This window comes from Ambystoma mexicanum, chromosome 12 (genome assembly GCF_040938575.1).
Source record: "Ambystoma mexicanum isolate Mex_15411 chromosome 12, UKY_AmexF1_1, whole genome shotgun sequence".
Taxonomy (NCBI): domain Eukaryota; kingdom Metazoa; phylum Chordata; class Amphibia; order Caudata; family Ambystomatidae; genus Ambystoma; species Ambystoma mexicanum.
Window position 1 is genome coordinate 446,839,698 of NC_090936.1, and position 21,971 is coordinate 446,861,668.

The 21,971-nt window shown below is 43.2% G+C and overlaps 1 protein-coding gene across 2 annotated transcripts in view; it reads right to left on the reverse strand.

The window, feature by feature from the left end:
* The window catches only part of ADA2 (adenosine deaminase 2), a 470,094-nt gene that overhangs the window by 164,658 nt on the left and 283,465 nt on the right, over positions 1-21,971 (reverse strand). For both annotated transcript variants that reach the window (XM_069628655.1, XM_069628654.1), the window contains exon 6: positions 12,816-12,943. In XM_069628655.1, coding sequence (XP_069484756.1) covers positions 12,816-12,943 — 128 coding nt within the window. The remainder of the gene's footprint in view (positions 1-12,815; positions 12,944-21,971) is intronic.

The window sequence follows — 21,971 nt, forward strand, 5'->3', positions numbered from 1 at the left end:
GAAACAATATGGAACAAACACCCTTCAGAGGTAACTAATCTCTACAAAGTCACCATTTTAAAAGCAAACAAACTTGCTCCAAGAACAAATACCCCAAGAAAGTTATTCCAAGCCATCTGACATTTTGTACCCTAGGTCCTCGGCCCAAGATATTCCTATATCAGAAAAACAATATTTCAGCAGACCAATGTACAGCTTTAAATAATGTATTTTTACTAAATCAGAGGATAGGCATAAAAACATCTCAATTCAGACAAACACAAAGAGCTCCGGCACACACCCCTTTCCACATAACAGACAGGTAGCCCCTTGTATCTGACCAACAATTATGTAGTTTCAAATTTAATTGCATTTCTTCTCAAGAAGTGTTGCTTCTACTAAAACACCTGAAATAAACAATCTCCGAGGACCCTATACGAGCCTTAGCAGCAAGATCTTTTCCAGAGACAATTGTTGAACCCATCAAACTACTGATCAATACATCCTTAGCAGAAGGTGTGGTCCCAATTCAAATCAAGGAAGCTAGAAGTTTTCCTAAGAAGCTGTCTTTAGATTCCCCTGAGCCTATATAACTATAGACTAATGGCACGTCTCCCTTGGCTTTCAAAAACACTGGAGCAAGTTGTAGTTTTACAGCTTCAAGATTTTGGTGAATCAAATTTTATTTTGAGCCCATTGCAATCTGCATCGTATCCAAAGCATGGAACAGACAGCACTTTTGGTGGTCTGGGATGATATCCTGATAGCTTCAGAGGAGGGTAGTTTCATACCGCTAGTCATGCTGGATTTGACTGCTGCATTCCATACAGAAGATCAAACCATCTTAATTCAACGGCTAGAGAACCTATTTCAAATGGCTAAACCAGCATCTGACCGTTTGAAAGAAATGAGAAACCAGAGGATGAAACTCCGACCCCACATATCCCCAAAATATCCCCTGTTATGTTGAGTCCCACAAGGACACCTTTTGTCTCCTTTACTATTTAACCTATATGTGAGAAGTCTTTATGATATCATTAAGAAATACAATCTTGATCATCATGCATTTGCAGACAATACTCAAATATATATCAAACTAGCAGATTGCTACTCTGAATACGAGCCTCTAGAACAAGGTCTTGTTGAAGTGGAAACATGAAAGCTCCACAATGCACTCTCCAAATCAATCCTGGCAAAACAGATGCAATTCTCTTCAGACCAAAAGATAAGTTCCACAGCTAAGGCCTACTTCTCAATCCCATCCGGTTTGACAATCCAATAAGCTTTGCCACAAAAGTAAAAATAGCTTGACTTTTGGTGGCATAATTATCTTTAACTAGATGCCCAGATAGGTCATGTGATTAAAGCATCCTTTTTTAAATTACGATTGTTTCAAAGAGCAACCCCTTTTATCGAGTTACAGTATTTACAGAGTGTGTCAGGCTCCTTGATCAATCCAAAAATTGATTACTGCAATGCTTTATACTCATCTCAACATCTCTCCCAATGGCAAAAGGTTAAAAATTCAGCTGTTGGTCTAGTTTTTCACCTATCTTACTGCACTCATGTTTCTATTTGGTAACGTTCTCTTCATTGGCTACCAGTAGGAAAAATAATCAATTTAAATATCCTGTGTTTGACATTTAAATGTCTGCATAACTTTTCTCTGCTATATCTGCAGGATAAAAGATATTTTCCTTTGCGAACCTTACACTCCCAAGACAAGATGCTATTTATTGTTCCCTCATCTATCTTCTCGCAGAGATTCTCAGTTGTAGCTCCTAAAGTATGCAATGCCCTACCTTACAAGATACAAGAAATGTATTTTCTTCAATTACAAAGAGCAATTAAAACCTGGTTATTGGATTCCAAGATGGCTGCTGGACCAGGAGGGTGCTCAACTTGGTGCTCCGCCTTGGGCCATGACAAGGTGAACTACGAAGCAAGATAAAGTAGATGTGGACCCAAACTACTCTCCCGCGCATTGGTAGAGTGATCCTGCAGATAACGATCCTTTGCCCTGCCTCCGAGGCTGCATCAACATAGAAACTGAGTGGACCGAGTGCCGCAGCAGAAGTGAGGGATAGACGAGATACAGATCCTGTCGGGTGAACAGGACGCATATTAGCAGTGGCCCGCACGAGCAAGGGAAGCGAAACCAAAGCAAGGAAGCTCCGCAGCACCGAAGACCGCGGCACAGGAATCTGGCATGGAGCTGCTCTTGTGCGGTAGTACGTTGCAATGGTTGTGACCCCCGCAAGGATCCAGGTAGATGAGGCAGCACTTGCCCTGGTGAGGAAGCGTGAATCCTTCAGGTAAAGAGGTAAACACAACTGGACGAACAGGTTCCCTGGCACTAAAGACAAGGAAGGCCCCCTGGGAATACCGCAGAATGGATGTGGTAAGCAGAAGGACCGGGGAAACGCCAGTACAGCGCCTAGGAACTGCTTAGGGGGCCGGCAACTAAAGCAGCCCCAGTGGAAAAGCACGGAAGTGGACACTGGGAGCATAAAAGCCTCAAAGGTTAAAACACGTAGTTCATAAATCTGCCGAATTATGCTGTGCAATTAAGAGATACCGGCACTTCCAGTTGGGAAACGCAGAAACCGTACAGATGAGACATGTTCCACAACAGAGGCTAAATACACATTGTAAACCTGCTGAAATACATGGTGCACGCTGCTAATTGATATGCACGAGTGCACGCTCAGAGCACAGTGGTTACAGGAATTAGCAACTCCCGCAACACAGGGGAGAGGAGGAGAACAAGGACTGAGTAGGGTAACACGTACTTACAGGAGCCACCGCTGCATTTTGGCGCAGTGAACTGTCTTACCTAATACTATTAGCACTGAATGCTAATACTCCACACCTTGAAGTCTACCAAAGGGTGCATTTGCTGTGGCGGGTGGCAACAGACTTGCACGGGGCCACCCCAGAAGCTCATTCATCACAGAGCCACGTTCCGGAGGTGGAGGATGGGTAGGAAGTGCATTGCAGCTAGCGGAATAGTAACAGTCCAGATTTGGCACTGAAAAGAAGGAGTGGACCTGTTGGCACATTCTGAAAGAACAGACTTGGAGCCACAACTTGAAAGCTCCGCTATGAACCCCACCAGCATTACACAGACGTTGAGAAATGCTTAGATATTGCTGACCCACAGCCCTAAGATCAGAATAAGGGGCGCCACATAAGTCCAGGGTGCAGCAAGCCTGCTTCTCTAGGGACAACTGCACCATAGGAATAGTTCTCAGATGCCAGGAGCAAAACCTTGCAACACCGCAGCAAGAGCTAAAGGGACAAACTCACGAGCAGGACAGTTGGAACGTTGCTGGAGAAAACCACCATCAGGCACCCAAACACCAGAGGTCGACCAATGTGAACTTCCCAAATATGGCACTGAATAAGGAAGAGCTACAGGACTGTCTGAGAGGCATGGAAACGAGGATGATGTCATTCCAGGATCCAGTGCAGGAAAATGAAAGAAGAACTCAAGAAGTTAGAAAAAAAAATAAACAATCTTGGGAACAGAAGGGATGTGACAGGAAAAGTGATCCTAAGTGTCGGAAGAATTAAAACAAAAACAGTGAAAGTGGCTAGAGCCACCCATAATTTAGAGTCAAGCAGAAGACCTAGAGAACCGCTCTTGGCGTTCCAATATCAGAGTTCAGGGACTGGTGGAAACGACCCTAGATTGTGACTTAAAGGACACCATGCAGCAATGCCTTAGCAGCCTCCTGAAAGGAATACAACCGGAGGACATAAGAATCGGCCAAGTCCACAGAGTGGGCCCTAAAAAGAAGGATCTAGGTGCGAGACCATGGGATGTCCTAGTAGCCCAGTCTTCGTACACCATGAAAGAGGAGATACTCAGGGAGGCACGCCCACATCAGAATTAATCAAAGGAAGCCAGATTCATCTTTCAAGATTTGGCCCTCATTACATTTCAAAAAAGGGAGGATAATGCAACCAGTCGCCAAGGATACTGGTAAATTAAAAAAAACACAAACTACAAATGGACCTTCCCATTCGGACTATTTACATGGTAAACATCAGATTACCATATAAGAAGAGGGCCTCTCGCTGATGCACATGGAAGATGAAAAACCAGCCGGCCATTCTGGTTCATAATAAACTCTTGGGAATTATTGCAGGAATGCAGGAAAGAAAGAGGAACTTACCCGCTAAGCCTATAAGTGAGCTCCAGAAGCCACCTAGACGTCAATTGACTATCCCCAATTCAACTTTCACCCCATAATAGATGAGCCTTTACAGCAAGTTAGAGAAATAAAAACCTACTTGGTGTGAAGGAGACTCCTCTGCCTCACCGATTATAAAGACCTGCCCTCCCCGCCTCATAAAAGCAATCTGCATATTTGTCAATGAGTCATTGGGCAAGGCTTCGTACCCGATGACCTGAAACAAACTATGGTCACTCCTATCCTAAAGAAAGTCGGACTAGCTAGGGAAAATCTTCTAAACTACCGCCCCATTTCGAACACACCTTTTCTTCTGAAGATCCTAGACCAGGTGGCATACGGACACATTTCAGAACATCTAAACCTGTACCCCTTCCTGAACGAACATCTGGGTTCAGACGGGGATTTGGTACAGAAACTTCATTATTAGAGCTAAACTCGAACCTGCTTAAGCGACTAGATAAAGGGTCGCTCTCCCTGCTAGTCTCGCTCAACTAGTCCGCAGCGTTCGACTTAGTCAACCATTCTATTTTGAAGCCCAGACTCGCAGAGGTTGGCAATTTTTCACCTTCGGCTGTCTCCTGATAGTCTTGTTTCTGGAGAACAGATAAGTTCTGTTCTGAAATAGCCGAGGCTTCACCCATTCTGGTCCTTTTTGGGGTACCCCTGCGGGCAAGCACGTCACCGTGCCTCTATAACATGTTCATGACTGTTTTTCTCAGAGTTAGAGGTGGAGAGAATAATGTTTTGTAACTATGTGGACGACACAATGTGTCGTCCCGCTCTCAGGCGGCCACTCAGGACGAACTGGAGCTGAATAGAATCTTCACCATTGTCGAGAATTGGATGCTTAACAATCTGGCCCTCAACAAAAGCAAAACAGAAGTCATAGTGGGTAGTTCGGTTGCTCTAAAAAAACTAGACAGTAATTTTGGTTGATTTAGGTTAGGACCTGACCTTATCGTTCCAGGTCCTAAACTTAAGATCCTGGGTGTAACTCTTGATCATTAACCATGGGATCCCACGTTTCTAGCATTGTTACGGCCTCAGCGTATTATATCAAATTACTTCATCTTAAACCGCTCATCACTCAAGCGAGTGCAGAGACCATCGCCAGAGCCATCATTGTCGCCAAGATGGGCTATTGCAGGAGCTTATTAGCCGGTATCAGTAAATGACCTGCTCAGGCTTCAAATCATGCAAAACAGAGCGGTACAAGTAGTACTGGGTCTCTCAAGAAGAGAGCATGTAACGGGCACCAGGCTGTCTCTCCACTGGCTGCCAATTGGAGTGAGTATCATATAGGCTTCCCACTATTACCTTCAAGTGCAGGTTAGGTACCATGCCATCCTATTTGCAGGATTCCATTACCGATAAACCTAATGGTAGGGGTCTGAGGTCCAATGGTCAGAACCTGCTTATTCAGCCCAGATGTAGAACTGCTAAAGCCGAGAAAGGATTCTTTTTTTTTTTCCCAATCGGCTCCCAAACTCTGGAACAATCTACTAAAATATTTAAGATGCCAGAGTTCCCCATCTGCATTTAAGAGAGTTAAAAACCCATTGGTTTGGTTATTACCACAACCCTTGCCCTATCCTCTCCCAGCTCCCCAACTCATTTCTTTTGATGACTTAATTGTTGTGTTATGCGTATGTCTAACTGTTAGCGTCTTTATGCCAGAGGGTCCACAGCGCGCTATACAAATGCCATAATATAATGTAATGAAATGGTTATGGCATGGGAACAGAGCATGAATACAACAGAGTCCTGACACAGCCAACGATTCTGGGAGGGCTGGGAGTCCTAGATCTGGAGAGATACATTTTAGCGGCACAAATGGCACCAATGTTGAAATGGGCAGCAGAAGAGACTACAAACGGTTGGTGTGAGATTGAACAAAGTCACAACTATCCGTTTAAGGGTCTTACATGCTAGGTGTACCTCAGCTCGAAGGGCAGGGGGGCAGCTTCTAGAAGCAACAATGGTGTCATTATGTGGATGGGATCTAGCCCTAAAAAGGAAGAGAGTACCTAGAGGTTTGGGACCACACATGCCAATGGCCCATAATAATGACTTTACCCTGGGACAGGAAAAGAAATTCTGGAACACCTGGAGGGGAACTAAATCTCTGCTATTAAAAGACTTTTTCCAGAACGGGAAAGCTCTTGATTTTGAGCATAAACAGACATTTGGTATAGGGGAAGAAGACTGATACAAATACATACAGGTTCGGCACTGTGTTCCGTAGAAGGAGGTCACAAAGGCAGGCACAAGAGCCCCGAAAGGACTAGAATTGACCCTCCAGGAAGGAACATACAAGGGACTATCCAGACTATATATATATATATATATGCTAGGTCGGGCAACTTTGGAAGACCACCTCCCATACATGGACAGGTGGGGAAAGAATTTGGGTAATCCAATTACGGAGGAGTGGGAACAAATCAGGAGAGCACATAAGGCATCCAAATATATGTCCATTAAAGAAACTGCATACAAAATGTGTTCTGGATGGTACCTCACACCACAGCGGATACATGGGATGAATACGAAATACCACCTCTTGTGTTGGAGGCAATGTGGAGAAGTAAGTGATCTCATATATATGTGGTGGACATGTTCTAAAGCCCAGATATACTAGAAAAAGGTTCTAGGGGCACAGCTACCACTCTCACCAACGGTGGTCCTGATGGGGGCAGAAGTAGAGGGGTATCTATGCAGCAAGTGGTAACAGAGCTGCCCTCATCTTCTGGCGGCAGCGTGGATGACCCTAGCTCAAGGATGGTAAATGAAGGAAGGGCCAGTGACAGCTTGGTGGTGTGTGAAAATTGGGGGGCGGGGCGGTCATGGCTATGGAGAAAATATGTGCATTAAAAGTAGGAACGCATTCGAAATTCCTAGCAGTAGGGGAGCCCCTTTCATGAGCATGTGCATGACAGGGAAGGCCAATTCCACAAAGCCAAATTGCTCAAGAACACACATGTGATTTGACTTTAATGACTTGCACTCCCTTGTAAGAATGAACAATATACTGAAAACCCAGAGGAACATGGGTAAAGCTATACATGTTGGGGAAGGGGGGGGGGGAGAAGAGGCAAGGTTTGGGTTTGTTTATAATACAAAACTTCATGTTCACTGGAGCTGTGCACAGTAATGTTGGACTGGATACCTGTAGTAATTGAAATGTCTACTGTGGACTCCATACTGCTGGTAATACGCTTGGAATTGCGAGCATGAATGAAAAATAAAATCTTTAAAAACCTGGTTATTCGGTTAGTCTTTTCTGTCACATCTGTAACAGCATTCTAGCTTTCACTGATTTTATGGTCTGCATGGCTGGTTCACACCTTGACAAAGTTTATTCTGCACGTGGCACGCTATAAATCTATTACTTCTCGAAATACCTACCATAGTCTGCAAAAGAGGATGCGCAAACAGGAAGAGAAATCATGCCAAACAGAGGAGCCCTACTCGCAAGCCCATGACCAGAAGGATAAGCAGATTGCAGGATAACATTTATGTAAATAAGCCTGAGGAACAAACATGACAGGTGGAAGGTTTCCAAGAAGTTGACAGGCCTTACAGAGAGGGTTAGAGCAACTGTGTACCACCATTCTGGAGTCAGGGGAACAGAACAGATGACTCCAAGATGGTGTATTGCCTCTCTATGGCCTTGGAATTTACAGCCGTGCAGCTACCGACAGCAGAAAAAGCTTTACAGGGGTGCATTTTAGTCAGCATGGGTCCTTGCTAATTCGAAAGACTGCCCCTAAATGTTACACAGCTGCCTCAGGTCTATTGCTTCCAATTTCAATTATGCGTGCAAAAAAAACATTTAAAAGCAGGTTGTACTGAGAGGGATGTGTGGGAGTTAGACGTTGGGCAGCAGATGTGCAGAAGAGATGGAAATTGCACAATAGAGTATGGTAGAATAACGTGGATTAAGAGTTCAGAGCGGAGGGAGCAAGATATTGGAGAGCAAGAGAGGAGACGGCAAAATATCTAAAGAGAAGCACACAGTGAAAAACAAAGACAGGGCAGGTCCACCGGCAAAAGATAGAAGAAAAAGGGACAGAAGGAGACAAGAGAGGAATGCGAAAAAGCAGGAAGGGAAGATAAGGACTGATGGAAAGGTGGCAAATGAGGTTTGTCTCGGGAGGATAGCTAAGGGGCAGCATGCTCGTCCTTGCAAACAAGACGACATGGAGCACCACACGTTCGATCCCCGGGTCCACGTTTAGAAACCTCTGGGTATTATGCACATTATAAATAAGCCATCATATCAAGAGAAGGACAAAGGACCTCAAGGACAGAAACAAGATGAGAAAAGGAATAAGTAGGGCGAGTATGAGAGGAAGCAGACAATTAGTGGAGGGAGAAAAAGACCAACCGGTAGAACAAAGGGGGTCAGGTGCCAGTGGAAGGAATGGGTTCTAGAGCCCTTAGAGAACTGGACCGGGGGATGGGGTTCCCTAAGCTTGTCGAAAGAGGGCAGATCCAGGCCAACTCAAGGTTTAGACAGATTAATGGAGTTGATGAATGCTACAGATCCAATTGAGGTTTCCCCAAGACCAAACAGGGGGGCGGTGGAAATAGCCTAGGGTCCATCTCTTGTGGCCGTGCCCGACAACCTGACCACTTTTAGACAACCTATGAGTAGTTGGTGGTAGAATCTTAAAGTGGGGCCAAGAAAGTCTAAGACAACCATGGCAGAATGTTCTGGACACTAAAATCCCAGAGAGTTTTTAACCCCCTGCCTCCTAGAAGGGGTGTGGGAAATACTGAGGAAGTAAGGGATGTGGTGAGATAACTTACTTTGTTGGTCTCCATCACTGTTGCCTCATTCACCCTTAATCCCTTTTATAAGTAGAATAAAACGGAGTGAACTTTCAATTGGTTATGAGTCACCTGTTGATCCAGCTTTTTTGTGGGGCTGGCCTTTTTCTCGACTGAAGGCTCTCATAGGATATATTTTATGTTCTATTGTTTCCCTGTGTTACTTTTATTTTCAATATAATCGGTTTGTGTGTTCTCATCACATTTCTACAGTAATGGCTCAGAATTATTTGGGTCTCATTACTTTGGTGTTGCGATAAAAAGTGGCAGTAATTCAGTTACCGTCACTTACTGCACTGCCAAAGTCAGAGTTTGATCTTCTAGTGGAGGATTTACCTCCAGCCTTATGCTGGATATAAATCCTCCACTTTAAGGCCCAAAATTGGCCCATTACAGAATTACCACACATGGTAATTCTACCAAAATCCCTATGACTCTATGGACTCCAAATATGGGGCTTAAGGTCACCTTGCCACCACTCAATCCAGTGGCAAATAGAAAGGACCGAGTGGCGTCATCAGTAATTGATTTTGGTGGTTGTTTGGTGGAATTGCTGCAAAATACCAAACTTGTAATGAGGCCCATACTTTTCCAATGCTTTTCCAGTCATATTCACAAACTCTTCATGACTATCTTTCTTATTTAGTTTACACCTAAGGCATGAATAAAGCCCTAGTGACAATAGACAAACCAGTTACTGACGGACCAGGCAAGGAGAAACAAGCGAACATCAGGACCCATTAGAGGACTACACACTGAGTTATGGACAGAGATGCTGTGAACACTTACACCGGTGAGATTTGTCTGGCTCCGATGGCTGGTGTGTGAGGAGGAGAAACCTGGTTTTGGCTTGACTTTCTAAATGTCACTGGTTGAAATTGCCTTCAGCACCAAAGTTAACAGCTACATCTGTGGATATGTTTTTAAACACCTCTTTCGATGAAATATGTCTTGTCCTGAAGAAGACTGGGCTGAGAGAATAAAAATGCCCACATAGTCGAAACTACAGTTTTTACACAAAAGAAAGAACTGTAACTATCAATAACATGTTTAGATTTACGTGGATTTAGTGTACAAACTAAGTTTTTAAACAATACGACTCATGATATACCAAAATGTGCCAGGACTACATTAATATGTAGCCTAGTTTGTCCTTTTGGGACTGTAGGTTGAATCTTTTCGTATATCAGCGACGTTTTTTGTTCTACGTTTTTGACACGGTTATTTGCTTGCAGAATAGACAGTTTGTACAATAAAATGTCTACTAATTAAATTAAATATAAAAAAGTTTCCTAATGAGCTTAATAGGTAATCAGAGGGACCCTGTCTAGACTTGTGTACTATATTGACCCCACAGGAGGGTGCCCTTGTTAAATATATTGTGTGTGTTACCTCTTTTTTAAAGTGTATTTATATCTCTGTTAAGGCAAGAACCCATGGATGACCAGACATGCTGTATGAACCGAAGAAATCTGAACAGCCCCTTTACCAGTGTCCTCGGAATGAAAAAATTAAAGACTCTACAGTCCTTTTCAGCCTTACACAATTCCTTGGCGAGCCTTTTGTAGTAGCAATTTCCAATTGATATAATAGTTTATGGTTGATCAGTCTCAGTCAAGAAACCGAAGTGCAGCCCTAAGCAGACAGTTGCATTAATCAGTAGTTAGAAAAGATGAAAACCTGTTTTTTGCGCCCTAGGCTTTTTCTCTTTGTTATATTCAAACATTTGAATATAACAGAAAAAGCATAGGGCGCAAAAACAGGTTATCTTTTCTAACAAAGAAAAACTACTGATTTACCAGTGTACTCCTAGCTTTACGGTTTCCTACTCAGATCCTTATCTGCCCTGAACCTTTACATTTTCAGTTCACCTCTGCCCTTTAGCCACCATGTTGCTGTCATTTGGGCAGCCGGGTCACAGGTTTAGAACACCTACAACATGTGCTTTTCTGCAATCGCACTGCTCATTCCCACTCTTGTTTTCTCCAGCTTTAACTCCCGTTTCTCTATGCTCATAGGCTGAGCCTTTTCAATCCATCGTTAAAGCTCCATTCATCTGTTATTTTTACAGTCTCTACAATTACTTTCACATTGCTCACCTCTGCAGACTTCCCTTTCATTTTCGCCTAAAAGATAGGTTTCTATGTACCATTTCCATGTTCTCCCGCCTCCTTTTTGTCTCTTTGGCACCCCTCTATACTCATGGCAGCTCTTGTCCATGCTCCATCATATGATAAAAAAAAGTGATACAGGACTCTGTTCCAAGGCATGGAGGACACTGCAGCCCAGGAATGTCGGTCTAAAAGTGCAGCATCACCGGAGCCATGGGCTGCAAAGATGGAGGAGGAGAATCGCAGAACCCCTCTCCACTTCCATTGCCTTGCCTGGATCAATGCTTTGTCATTCTAGAGTGAGAAGACTCAGATTGTGATGAGACCATTATTCTCTGGTCAAGACCTTGTACCTGATCTCTGTGTGCATTCTTGGGAGAACAATAGCCATAAAAAGACTGCAAGCATAGACAAGGCTTATAACTCAGGGGCACAATGAGAGATCAAAGATGCAGCGCTTCCTTATGTGCTGGGCCTTATGGTTCAGAGACTGTCTAGTGTTAGGGAACAACCTTTGACACCTAGTAAATCCAGAGAAGAACCATAGCAAACCCATATGCCAGATGGGATGAGATCCCTGCGGAAGCGAGGGTCCCACCAGGTCTTGGGTCCCACTTACCAGCAGAGATCACATATCAGCTGTGCTTCCCAGCACATACAGCGAAGTGAAGTGCTAATCTTGTGAAAACAAATGAGCAGAAGAGCAGTGCAAAGCACAGAAGCTGGGTTGGGACTTGTCTAGAGTTAAGTTGACCGGCAGGTCTTATGTAGACTACGGAAGCCACAGAAGCAGAGCCAAAAAATGTAATTAGGCCATATGACCCCTCCAATTTAATAGTGATCAAATCCAATTGAAGAATATGTTATAGGACTTGGAAAGGAGAGGCCTATAAAAAACGCAAGAGCGAAGCAACAGAGCAGAAGCAGCCCACCAGGTGCCAGAGCAGAGCACGGAGCTAGAATGGAGCAGATTCCTTAACTGAAGGAGGGGAGCCTAAAGCGGGACTACGGGAACCGGCTGGGATATCCAGAAGCCTTGGGATTCCCGAGTCAACGAGAGACTGGTGAAGCTGCCGATAATGAGCAAGGAGAAAAGTCCTGGGAGAAAGTAACCCTGAAGGGGCAAAGACTGGCTGGTGAAAAGAACATACTATCCATTAGAGTGAAGCACTGCTCTGCTGTGTGAAATCAGACAGAGTTGGATATTTTCTCATGAATGTTTCATGGGTGCACCAATGCTGTATTAATCCAATGGGCATTGCGTATTTGAGGAAATGCGCCTCTGATAGTTAACCTGCTGCACTGTGCCTTTGGCAAAATTATACAATGACATTTTGCACCAGTCTACTGGCACATATCAGTACCACATTGCATGACAGCAGTTACAAAACGGTTTGGTACTGGATCATTTTATGGAATCTTGCCTTTTCCGATTCAGTACAAGGACATTAAGCCAGAGATGGTTTACAGTTTGGAACAGAACTGTAACTACCAAACATCAGTCTGTACGGATGGGCGAGGGAACAGAGCTGGTAGAGTCAAATTCTGCCAGTCAGGTGCTGTGTTTAGCCTACAGGATTCAAACCTGTAGGCTAAACTCAGAACTCTGCAGCAGGCCCAATAACACACCATGCTACCATAAGAGCAATGTAGGACAAAAAGCTACTTGGTCAGACGCTCTGCTCTATACCTGTGAATTGTGTAAATGATTTTCACTCCCACGAAATCTGGATGCTCCTCAGCAAACTGCTTAGCCACGTCTTCGTACGCTGCCACGACCCAAGCCCTGTCATGGACGGTCCCATCAAGTTCATAGACCTGTAATAATAATCAAAAATTAGACCTTTGTCATGCCGCAAGTATACAAATGCCTTTTAAATGTATGAAAAACTAGCAAAAGTACCCGTTCTCCGAACAGGTTCTGTAGACAGACATAACACATCAATTAAGGAACGTTTTGCCACAAACCCAGCCACCCTCAAATGTTCACTTTTATAAATAGATCACAAAAAATCTTTACTTGCATGACTCATTTACAAAGATTATATTCTTTAAAATGGTTTGTAGGCTTTATATTTCATAAGCATTGATCCGAGTTGTAAAAGAGCCAGGATACTATATAATGTGATTGAACATGTTATACTTTGATAAATACCCAAGAAGACTTGCATGCACAGGGCCGCCTTGGGGACTACACCAAAGTAACCTTTCAAGAGGTTTATTCTGACACCCCTTCTAGGCAGTCGAGATAAAAGGCCAAATACTCATGCAGAGATACAGGTAATGCCACTCTACAGGGGAACTTTGGAATAATCTGCCTTAGGGATGGAGTCTACAGAAGACCTTTGAAAGATCACGAAGTCGCTGAAACCCCTAGTGTTCTCACAAGCCTTCCAACACCTCCCTTAATGAATTAGGGTCTCTGGGAACTATAACTTCAGAGACAGACAATGTGACTTAAAATACTTATGCAGAAAATATGGTTAACCGAGCGTATCTGACTGGTGCCATCCCTGTGCTTATCCTTCCTTTCCTTATTCCTTCCTCCTCTTCTACTCACCGCCTTTGCACAAAGCACTACAAAGTGGCATCACCACAATGCACCACTTTATGCAAACACAAGAAATAATGAAACCATTATGATCAGATAGCTCAGAAAGCAGCTATCATGATGATGTAAGATCTGTACGGAAAGCATACAAAGATACAAGAACTGAAATATAGCATGGAAGGGATGAGTGAGACAGCAATGTCTCATTTAAATTCCTCAGAGGCACCCTACATATACACACAGGTGAGTAGGCAGGCATTTTTCAGCCACCGGGACATTTTATAACAAGGGACCATCAGATAGGATTCACCAGGACAAGCACTCTTGAGTAACTTAAAATTCCACACAGAAAGCGTGGTTTAAGCACAATAAGTCAGCAAAATACGTTTTTGAGAAGCTCAGCTCAGACAATGATGTAGGAGTAGTCATGGCCAAAGGCCAGGATAGAGACAAACTTTGCAGGACCAGAGTGGTAATCCGTTCCAATTACAATTAAATGTTGCTATTTTTTGTAAGGCTTCCTATTTGAACTCACTTCACTTGTTAATCCTGTCAATTTACACCGGTTTCTTTTGTCCTTGCCATTATCTCAAAAAAATAAAACATCCCTGTGAAAATGCTACTTCTACCCTAAAGAAACCTTTGCACTATTTAAATTCTACATTGCATCGATCTACTGATAATAGTTGCTATTGCCATCACAAACTTGGATAATAGTGGTTACCAACTCATCCCACCCTAATCCTTCTCACCAAATCACCATCAATGATCTTTCTCAACTGGCCAAACTCAAAATAACTACAATGTTGTGTGTATAGTGCAGACATTTGGAATTTGTTCAATAATGTGATTGCTCTGAATTGTGAAATGTACAAGTTACAGCAATAAACTACGGCATCCATCTTCTATTCCCATACTTTAGATCAACGTACTGACGCATTTATAAAATATGCGGCAATGTTTTGTATTTAAATGTACTGTTCAGAAACATTGACAGTCTATTCAAAATAGGTTTAAAGTCTGATTAAGGAATCTGAATAGAGGGCATGTCAGAATAAGTGTAAACTCTGAACCCATTCACAAAATATTAACATTATGCATGTCAACAAATGCATTAATCCCACTATTTAGCATAATGGCTGCAGCTGGAAGCCTTCATTAGGGCTATGTATTTGCATGTTAGGAGATCACCTTTATAAAGGAAAGCTAAGCAAAAATGTTCTATTCTGTGCATGAAACTTGGTGACATTTTTGTGAGGGTTTATGGGCAATTTGCAGTTCCCCTAGCTATGTGGACATATCTTTGGTAAGCTGAGCTATTTGGCCAAAAAACAAAAAAAACAAAAAAAAAAACAAATCACGTGATAATAGCAATGCTTTCATAGGTCAGGTCTTTCACCCCAACTTGATAGGGGTTATAATAGAGCAAATTAAGTGAAGGCTCTATTATAACCCCTATCAATACTATTGAAGTATATTGTTGCGATTATATGTTATACATCATCTGGGTCCAAAATAATACAGTATACTTATGTCCCAACAATGCTTTATGCACTTCGATTGCCATCGCCTTCTTCCACTGCATGACATCAGCATACCAACCTCTCACTGGTCTTTTCACACTGTTAGATTTGAATAAATCCAACCTATCCCTTCCTGATCCAATCCCCGTTCCTGACTATCATTAAGTGCCTGCGCTTTTCCTAATCTTCCTTTCGGTTTTTGGGACCCACATGCACAACTTTAAATACAACATACTTGTAAAAACTTGCCAGTAGGAGCAATACTTTTGTGTAGATGTCCGGGCATGTTGAAAGGGTCTCATTACGATGCCCACTTTTAGTTTCCTTTGACGCAGGCTCAGGATAGTCTGGCACCTCATTCTTCAATGGAATTTGAGTTAATTGCACGTGAATGTATAGACAATACAGGGCTGCAGAACCATTGCTGCACGCATATAACTCGTGCAACATGACCTCTTCTTTAATTCACATACTTCTAATGGAGTATAAAGAAGCAAACAATAGGAAGAGGACATTGGGGAATCGTATTTTTAGTAAAGATTGAACAATTTGATTATATGGCTGGAGCCAGTATGAAGGGCGTAGTTGCAACTATGTGGTGGTTTATACATTTCCAAGTAATGATTTACCTTTAATAACAGAGGCTATAGTAAGGGACGGGAATGTATATTTTAATGAGGCTTAATTACAAGATAACTACGCCAGGGACTAAGCACTGAGAAAACTAGGGCAAACTGTTAGGAGGAATATCCCAGTCCTATGTGTAGGGTGTGTGTACCATCACTAACCAAGGCAAGCAGGCAATCCTCAAGCCTTCCTTGTCTCACCTAGAGATAACTGGTTTGGCAGTCAAGGCCAACTCTCTGGAGGGGAGCAGAGTAGACAATACATAGCAGCACAGATGTACTTGGAATAGAAGCACACAGATGCATTAGACAAAGGCATGAAGTCCCTTAAATGCAAACTAAGGTGTTAACACAAATAAACATGTTACAGGAAAGTGATTCCGGTTCAGAATGTCTCGAGAAGCATTTTTAGGTCATGGTCATTACTAGTTCGCATCAACCACAAGGTCAAAGCTCAACCAAGACTTATGGGTATTTGGTTTGGCAGTTCATACCTATGGGCTACCTTAGTATTTGTATTGTTCTAACCCCTGATTCAGGGTCTTGTACGATAGAGGCTTCGGATTGGATAAGCAGGCTACTGCTCTGATGCCGATTGATACTCAAGGTTAAGTACAGTAACCGATGTTAAAGAGAGGGCAATGTTAAATCCAGGACATTACTTTGGGACAGCTCAAGTGTCTTTAAAAGGGCTAGTAGAATCCTAGAAATCTTGTCGTCAGGCATCTTCTGACTGCTGGCAGTTAATGCTTGGGTCCTTGCAGGTTCAACAGCAGCATCACCATCTTCCAGCAGTCACCAATCAAGGCAAAGGATTGCTGTAGTGCCATTGGTGCTGCTGTAGTGGAAAAAGAAAAATACCTTAGAGGTGGGGTACAGTGCCACTGTTCAGTTCACTGGAGATTAAATTAGGTTTTGGAAAGGTGCAGATGGTGCCCTGCGGAGGTAGTTCAGGTGGAAGTGGACTCCACATGCCAACATTACTTTTGTTTTATGCTTGTAGTTACTGCTTTACTTCAGGTAGCAACAATATGTATTCGGCTCCATCGCTTGCTGGTTTGCTCAGTGTTCTGTGCTTCAGCCTGTTGTGTTGCGTCAAAGTATGGACAGGTCAGCAAAGATTCCTACCAGAAAGGGATCCTGGAGCGCTTGTGACTCAGCTGGTCCTGAATAGTCAAAAAGGGATTGCCAGTGTCCAGTTTCTTTTGGCTGGCAGAGGTCTGGTGTACAGCGATATCAGGCAGAGCTTAACCTTCAGAAAAATTCTTATTGCCAGAATAGCTTTATCAGAGGCCATCTTTTGTTGGATGTATTCTTCTGTGCATCAAGACTTGGCTCCTTGGCAGGTATGCTCCCAACCTTGCCCTTAGATGTGGGCTCATGCTTGATTCCAAACACCATTCATAAACTGGACATATCTGGTTTGGCATCTGTAGCCTTTGGTATCAGAGTTAATAGCCAAGAGTATGCATGGCAAAATTCCCTTGGGTACAGCTGGCTATACATCAGCATAATTATACCAAGTCTGCAACTAACCAGTGCATCGTACATAGCCAGCTGTGCAAGGAGATTAATATAGACAAAGAGGGTACTGTGATGAATCCTATGGAGTCATCACTAATTCTCCCACGTGGCCAGGGGACGGCAGGCACTACCTGATCCTGGGGTTATTATGAGGGAGGATCAATGGGAGGTGATGGCCATCGGGGAAAGAGGATGACCCCATCAAGAATGATGCAGTATTCTTCCCTTCACAGAGAAGGCTGCATCATTTCTAAAAGGTTGATAGCTTGTTGTCACTACACAAGCCCTTCCCATGGTAAACACCAAAATCCTCACCTTGAAAATCACTAGGCAAAACATAATTCATACATCACACACACAACACTCCTTTAACATCTTTTGTCTCCAATTTCTATTAACAGAAGTCCTGAACAATATTATATTGGAAGTCACAGAAAATCTGTGAACTGCAACTCCCAGAAAGCATCAGGTACTGAGATGAGGAAGACGGAGTTAATGAAGATCAAGAGAAACACCAAGTTTATCATGCAGATTAGCTGTTTTGGGGAGGTCCAAGTGAGCAGGGCATTTAAAACACAAGAGCTGGAGAAGGAAGAGAAGACGAGGGAAGCAGATAGCAGTACGGAGAAGAGCTGTGCTGAGAGAAGCAAGCATTTCCACTCCAACTCACAAGCGTTGCATACCTGTGTGGCGCGTGGTCAGAGGGGACACGGCAGGCACAGAGAGAGCAGTCGGTCAGCCGGCAGCCACAGCGGAGCTGCCGGGAGTGTTGTGCAGGGGAGCAGCGGTTGAGTTGGTGGGTGAAAGCGGGGTTGCCCTGAGAGCGGAAGGAAGTCTGGACTGCAGGGGAGGCCATCCCAGAGCTACACAGCATCAATGTGCCACGTGTCGGAAATGCTTCAATACACCTGTGAGTCTACCCGGAGCCATTGAGGACCCCAGGGCGTACTGTGAAGGGTCAAATATGTGATGTGGACAACTTTGGGAATGTTTCAAAAGATGCCATTTTATTGACTCAAAAGGTTGGATAAACATTTCATTATCCCAACCGTGATGAGGATTTCCCTGCCTAAAATAAGCTAAAGGAAACACTCAAAAAAGGATTCTGTGCCTCACACTTAAACATACAGCAAGGCAATATATGGCAGTTCAACAGCAACAAAAATGACAGTTAAATTCACATCATAACAGTTTCTCCTACTAATTTGGGTGAATTCCGTTTCCCCATATTCAAGCAGGATTTTGTTCAACAATTCCAAAAAGGTTAAGAAAATCGTGTCTCATATAGTCCACTTGAATTCTTTTTTTGGTTCCAATTTGATAACAAAGTTCCAGCTTGTAATTAAACCAACAGTTCATAAGTGGCTGGCAAATTAAATACTTCTGCAGCAGTTCAAGCAACACTTACTTCAATGAGATTAATTAGTCCAGATGATTCTGCATTAATCCACAAAACACTTTAGTGGCTCTTCAACAACTTCAAGATGTTTAACCACACGTCAGTACTTCAATGGCTTCCACCTGGTCCACTCCCCTGCCAGGCTTAATAAGACAAAGTTCTCTGCTCTGGTGTGCTCTACTGCCAGAACAGATCAAAAGACTACAACATTCTTTGACCTGATGTACTCCTGCCAAACCAGAACAATTTACTACTTGCAAGTACTTCTGTGGTAAAGGTTAAACTCAAACAGGTTAGCAATGGCTTTTGCTCCACACCATCAAATCTAAGAAACACTTCAAGGGAAACAACAACTAAACTGGTGCTGTTAGTTACACCCATGTGGTTGCCACACTCTGCAAGTTCTGCTACACTCCCGACAGTCTTGCTTCAGAAGGGCATCCTTCCTGCCACTCTGGTTTCTTCCCTTTTCCACTAACCAATGGCTGATAAGGCTTTGGTTTCAATTTCACACTTCTTTGGCTTTGGCAATGTGGGTTTAAGCAATTCTTTTAGGACCTCCAGTGCATATGGGCAATAGTTTTTACCAACACTGAAAGTATCAACTGCCTTCTTCTGTCTGACAATTCTGGTTCTTAATTGCCTGGGTATGTTTCTCGTTTAGCTTTGTCAAAGATGGTTTATCATTTGTCTTATAGCTATTGCCCCTTATGCCCCACAATGTCACAATCACACTCTTCTGATATAGTGATCAAGTTCTTAATTTGCCATCTGCGCCATTTTAAATCTGCTTGGTTCACAACAGAAGACTGAACCGGTTTTATAATGGTTCGGTATTCAAAACTCGACTTGTTTTACTCCGTTTCACGTTTCTATAGTTAAGGCCCCAGGACATGGCCTGCAGGTGGTTACAGAGCGCTGTGCGGGGACAGTCTAACAGAACTCACCGGGTAAGGCGCCCACGTCCGTTTGCTTTGCTGCCTCCAGGTCATCTGCTTCTGTTTCCCAAAGCGGTCAGGAAATATCTTCTTGATGGCTTCCACCACTCATTTCCGTCACAAGCAGGGCTCTCATGGCTCCCACAACTCTCCGAAGCTCACCGGCCACCAGTGCTTGATAGAAAATGGGGTTAACTATTAAAGGGTTCTCTTTCCACTTTGCAACTTCTGCAGCTGCAAGCCTCAGAGTCTGCACTGCCAACGCTTTCCACTGTGCAAGCTCTGCAATCATGGTCTTGAACATAAAAGACCCTCTAAGGACCGACATCTAACTCATACGCTACCGTGGTCCAGGCATCTCAGCGCACATCTGACCTCTGCTGCCACGTGGAGGTGGGAAAACTCATCTTCTATTACTGCTCTCTCTCAAGGCCTACACCTGAGGGGGCTTTTTATGCCTTCCAGTCCTTGGGTGTGGGGATTTGTTCCCGATTGACTGCAACCTGCAGTCTTGTGCCTCTGCAATCTTCTTTCTCCCAGTACTTTGTGATTTATGGGACATGAAGTCCACAATATAAAATTCAGCTTTCTTATTAAAATTATCACCAACTTCATTACTCTTTGTATAGTTATTCCCCAAAACACTAAGGATTCCATGAAATATTTGGTTCTACAGAAGACTAGACTTACATAGGATTTCAAATGGTAACATTTAAACACTTCTTCCTCATTTCTCAGGGACTCGAAGGGAATTTCACATTTATAAAGTGTCAGGGACTTTAAAAGGGTTGTTCTGACTTAGAACATAATTGCTTAGGACTATTTTACTCTATAGGCCGACAGTCAGTTTGAGAAAATAAAAAGTGACAGCAAGCCCTTACATGTTCTGGTACTAAGGATATTCCTTTACATGAGGAAGTCAAATACTACGTCTCAGCCCACAAAGTTCTCCTATTTCCCTGGGGCCCTTCACCTCCCAGCTAACACCACCCCCACCCCCAGGGTTAGGATCAGGTAGAGTCGGCCTTTTCCTGGCCACCTGGGAGGAGATTTGAAGTAAGGTTTTTGTGTGGATTCCATAGGATTCATCACAGTACCAGCAGGCATATGAACAGATATGGATATTTGAATACCGACCTAGTGAAATACAAATGCAAAATGTGAACAAGTCGCTCTATATGAGATATCAATGTGGGGGAAATTGGAGCAAGTATTACCTCAAGCAAATGAATAGTAATGAAGATATAGAAAGGCAAAACTTGAACAAATCCCCATACATGTGATGTCACTGGGGAAAGTTGCAACAAGTAGTACCTCAAGCCAATGAAGTAGAAAGCACAGTGCAGTAACACAACTGTGTTGAAATAAAAGACAGTAAACATTGGGAGGCAAGATACCTGGCAGAAGAGAGCAAGAAAGGATCTGTAAGATCCAGAAAGGATTTATTGGCAGGAGGTCCAGTCAAGTTGTATAAAAAGTGATATGATCCCTAGCAGGACAGTAAACCAGGGTATCAATCAAGGATTCCTGGCAAGGGAACATACCAGGAGGTCCATTAAAGTTGTATAGGGAAACATTGGTTTTGCAAAGTATATGGTAAAGAAGTACATCGGAGATACTTCTGTCATCTTAAAAGAATTATTTGAAAGAAAAATAATTATTGTTTGAAAGAGACTTTAGCTATCTTGAGGAAGCTATTTGAAAGAGTTGTTTGCTATCTTTAAGAAGCGGCTTGAAAGAGATCCTTAAGAAACTATTGTTTGAAAGACACTTTTGCCATCATACTTAAGTAATCCAGGGGAAGGGAAATCAAACTCTGGATCCAAGGAGGACTCCTTGAAAAAAAGACTGTTCGATTTGTCTACTTGCCTTCGTTGTGAACACTTTGCCAAATAAAAGTAAATTGTATTGCACTTAAGCATTCATTTTAGTGTCGGGTGCAGAGTAGTATGTTGTGGAAAAAAAGTCTGCGCAAGCTGCGGGTTGTGACAGTGAAGCAGAGTGCTGTCTTGCCATTTATGGAAAGACTGCAACAGTAAATGCCATGTTCCAATTTGAGTGGATTGGCGTAGCTAGGATTAAGGAGGAGCATATGAAGGAAAATGCCAATCAAGGGCAACCTTCGTATTGTAACTAACCAGTGCAGCTACCTTAGGGATGTTGATACATTTTATGTTTGAAACCTTCCTAACTATGGCACCTGCACAGCTGGTCTCTGTGCACTATTTGCACGACCTGTTGATGTGACAACTGGAGTGCCTTGTCCCACTTTAAGGACTGCACTC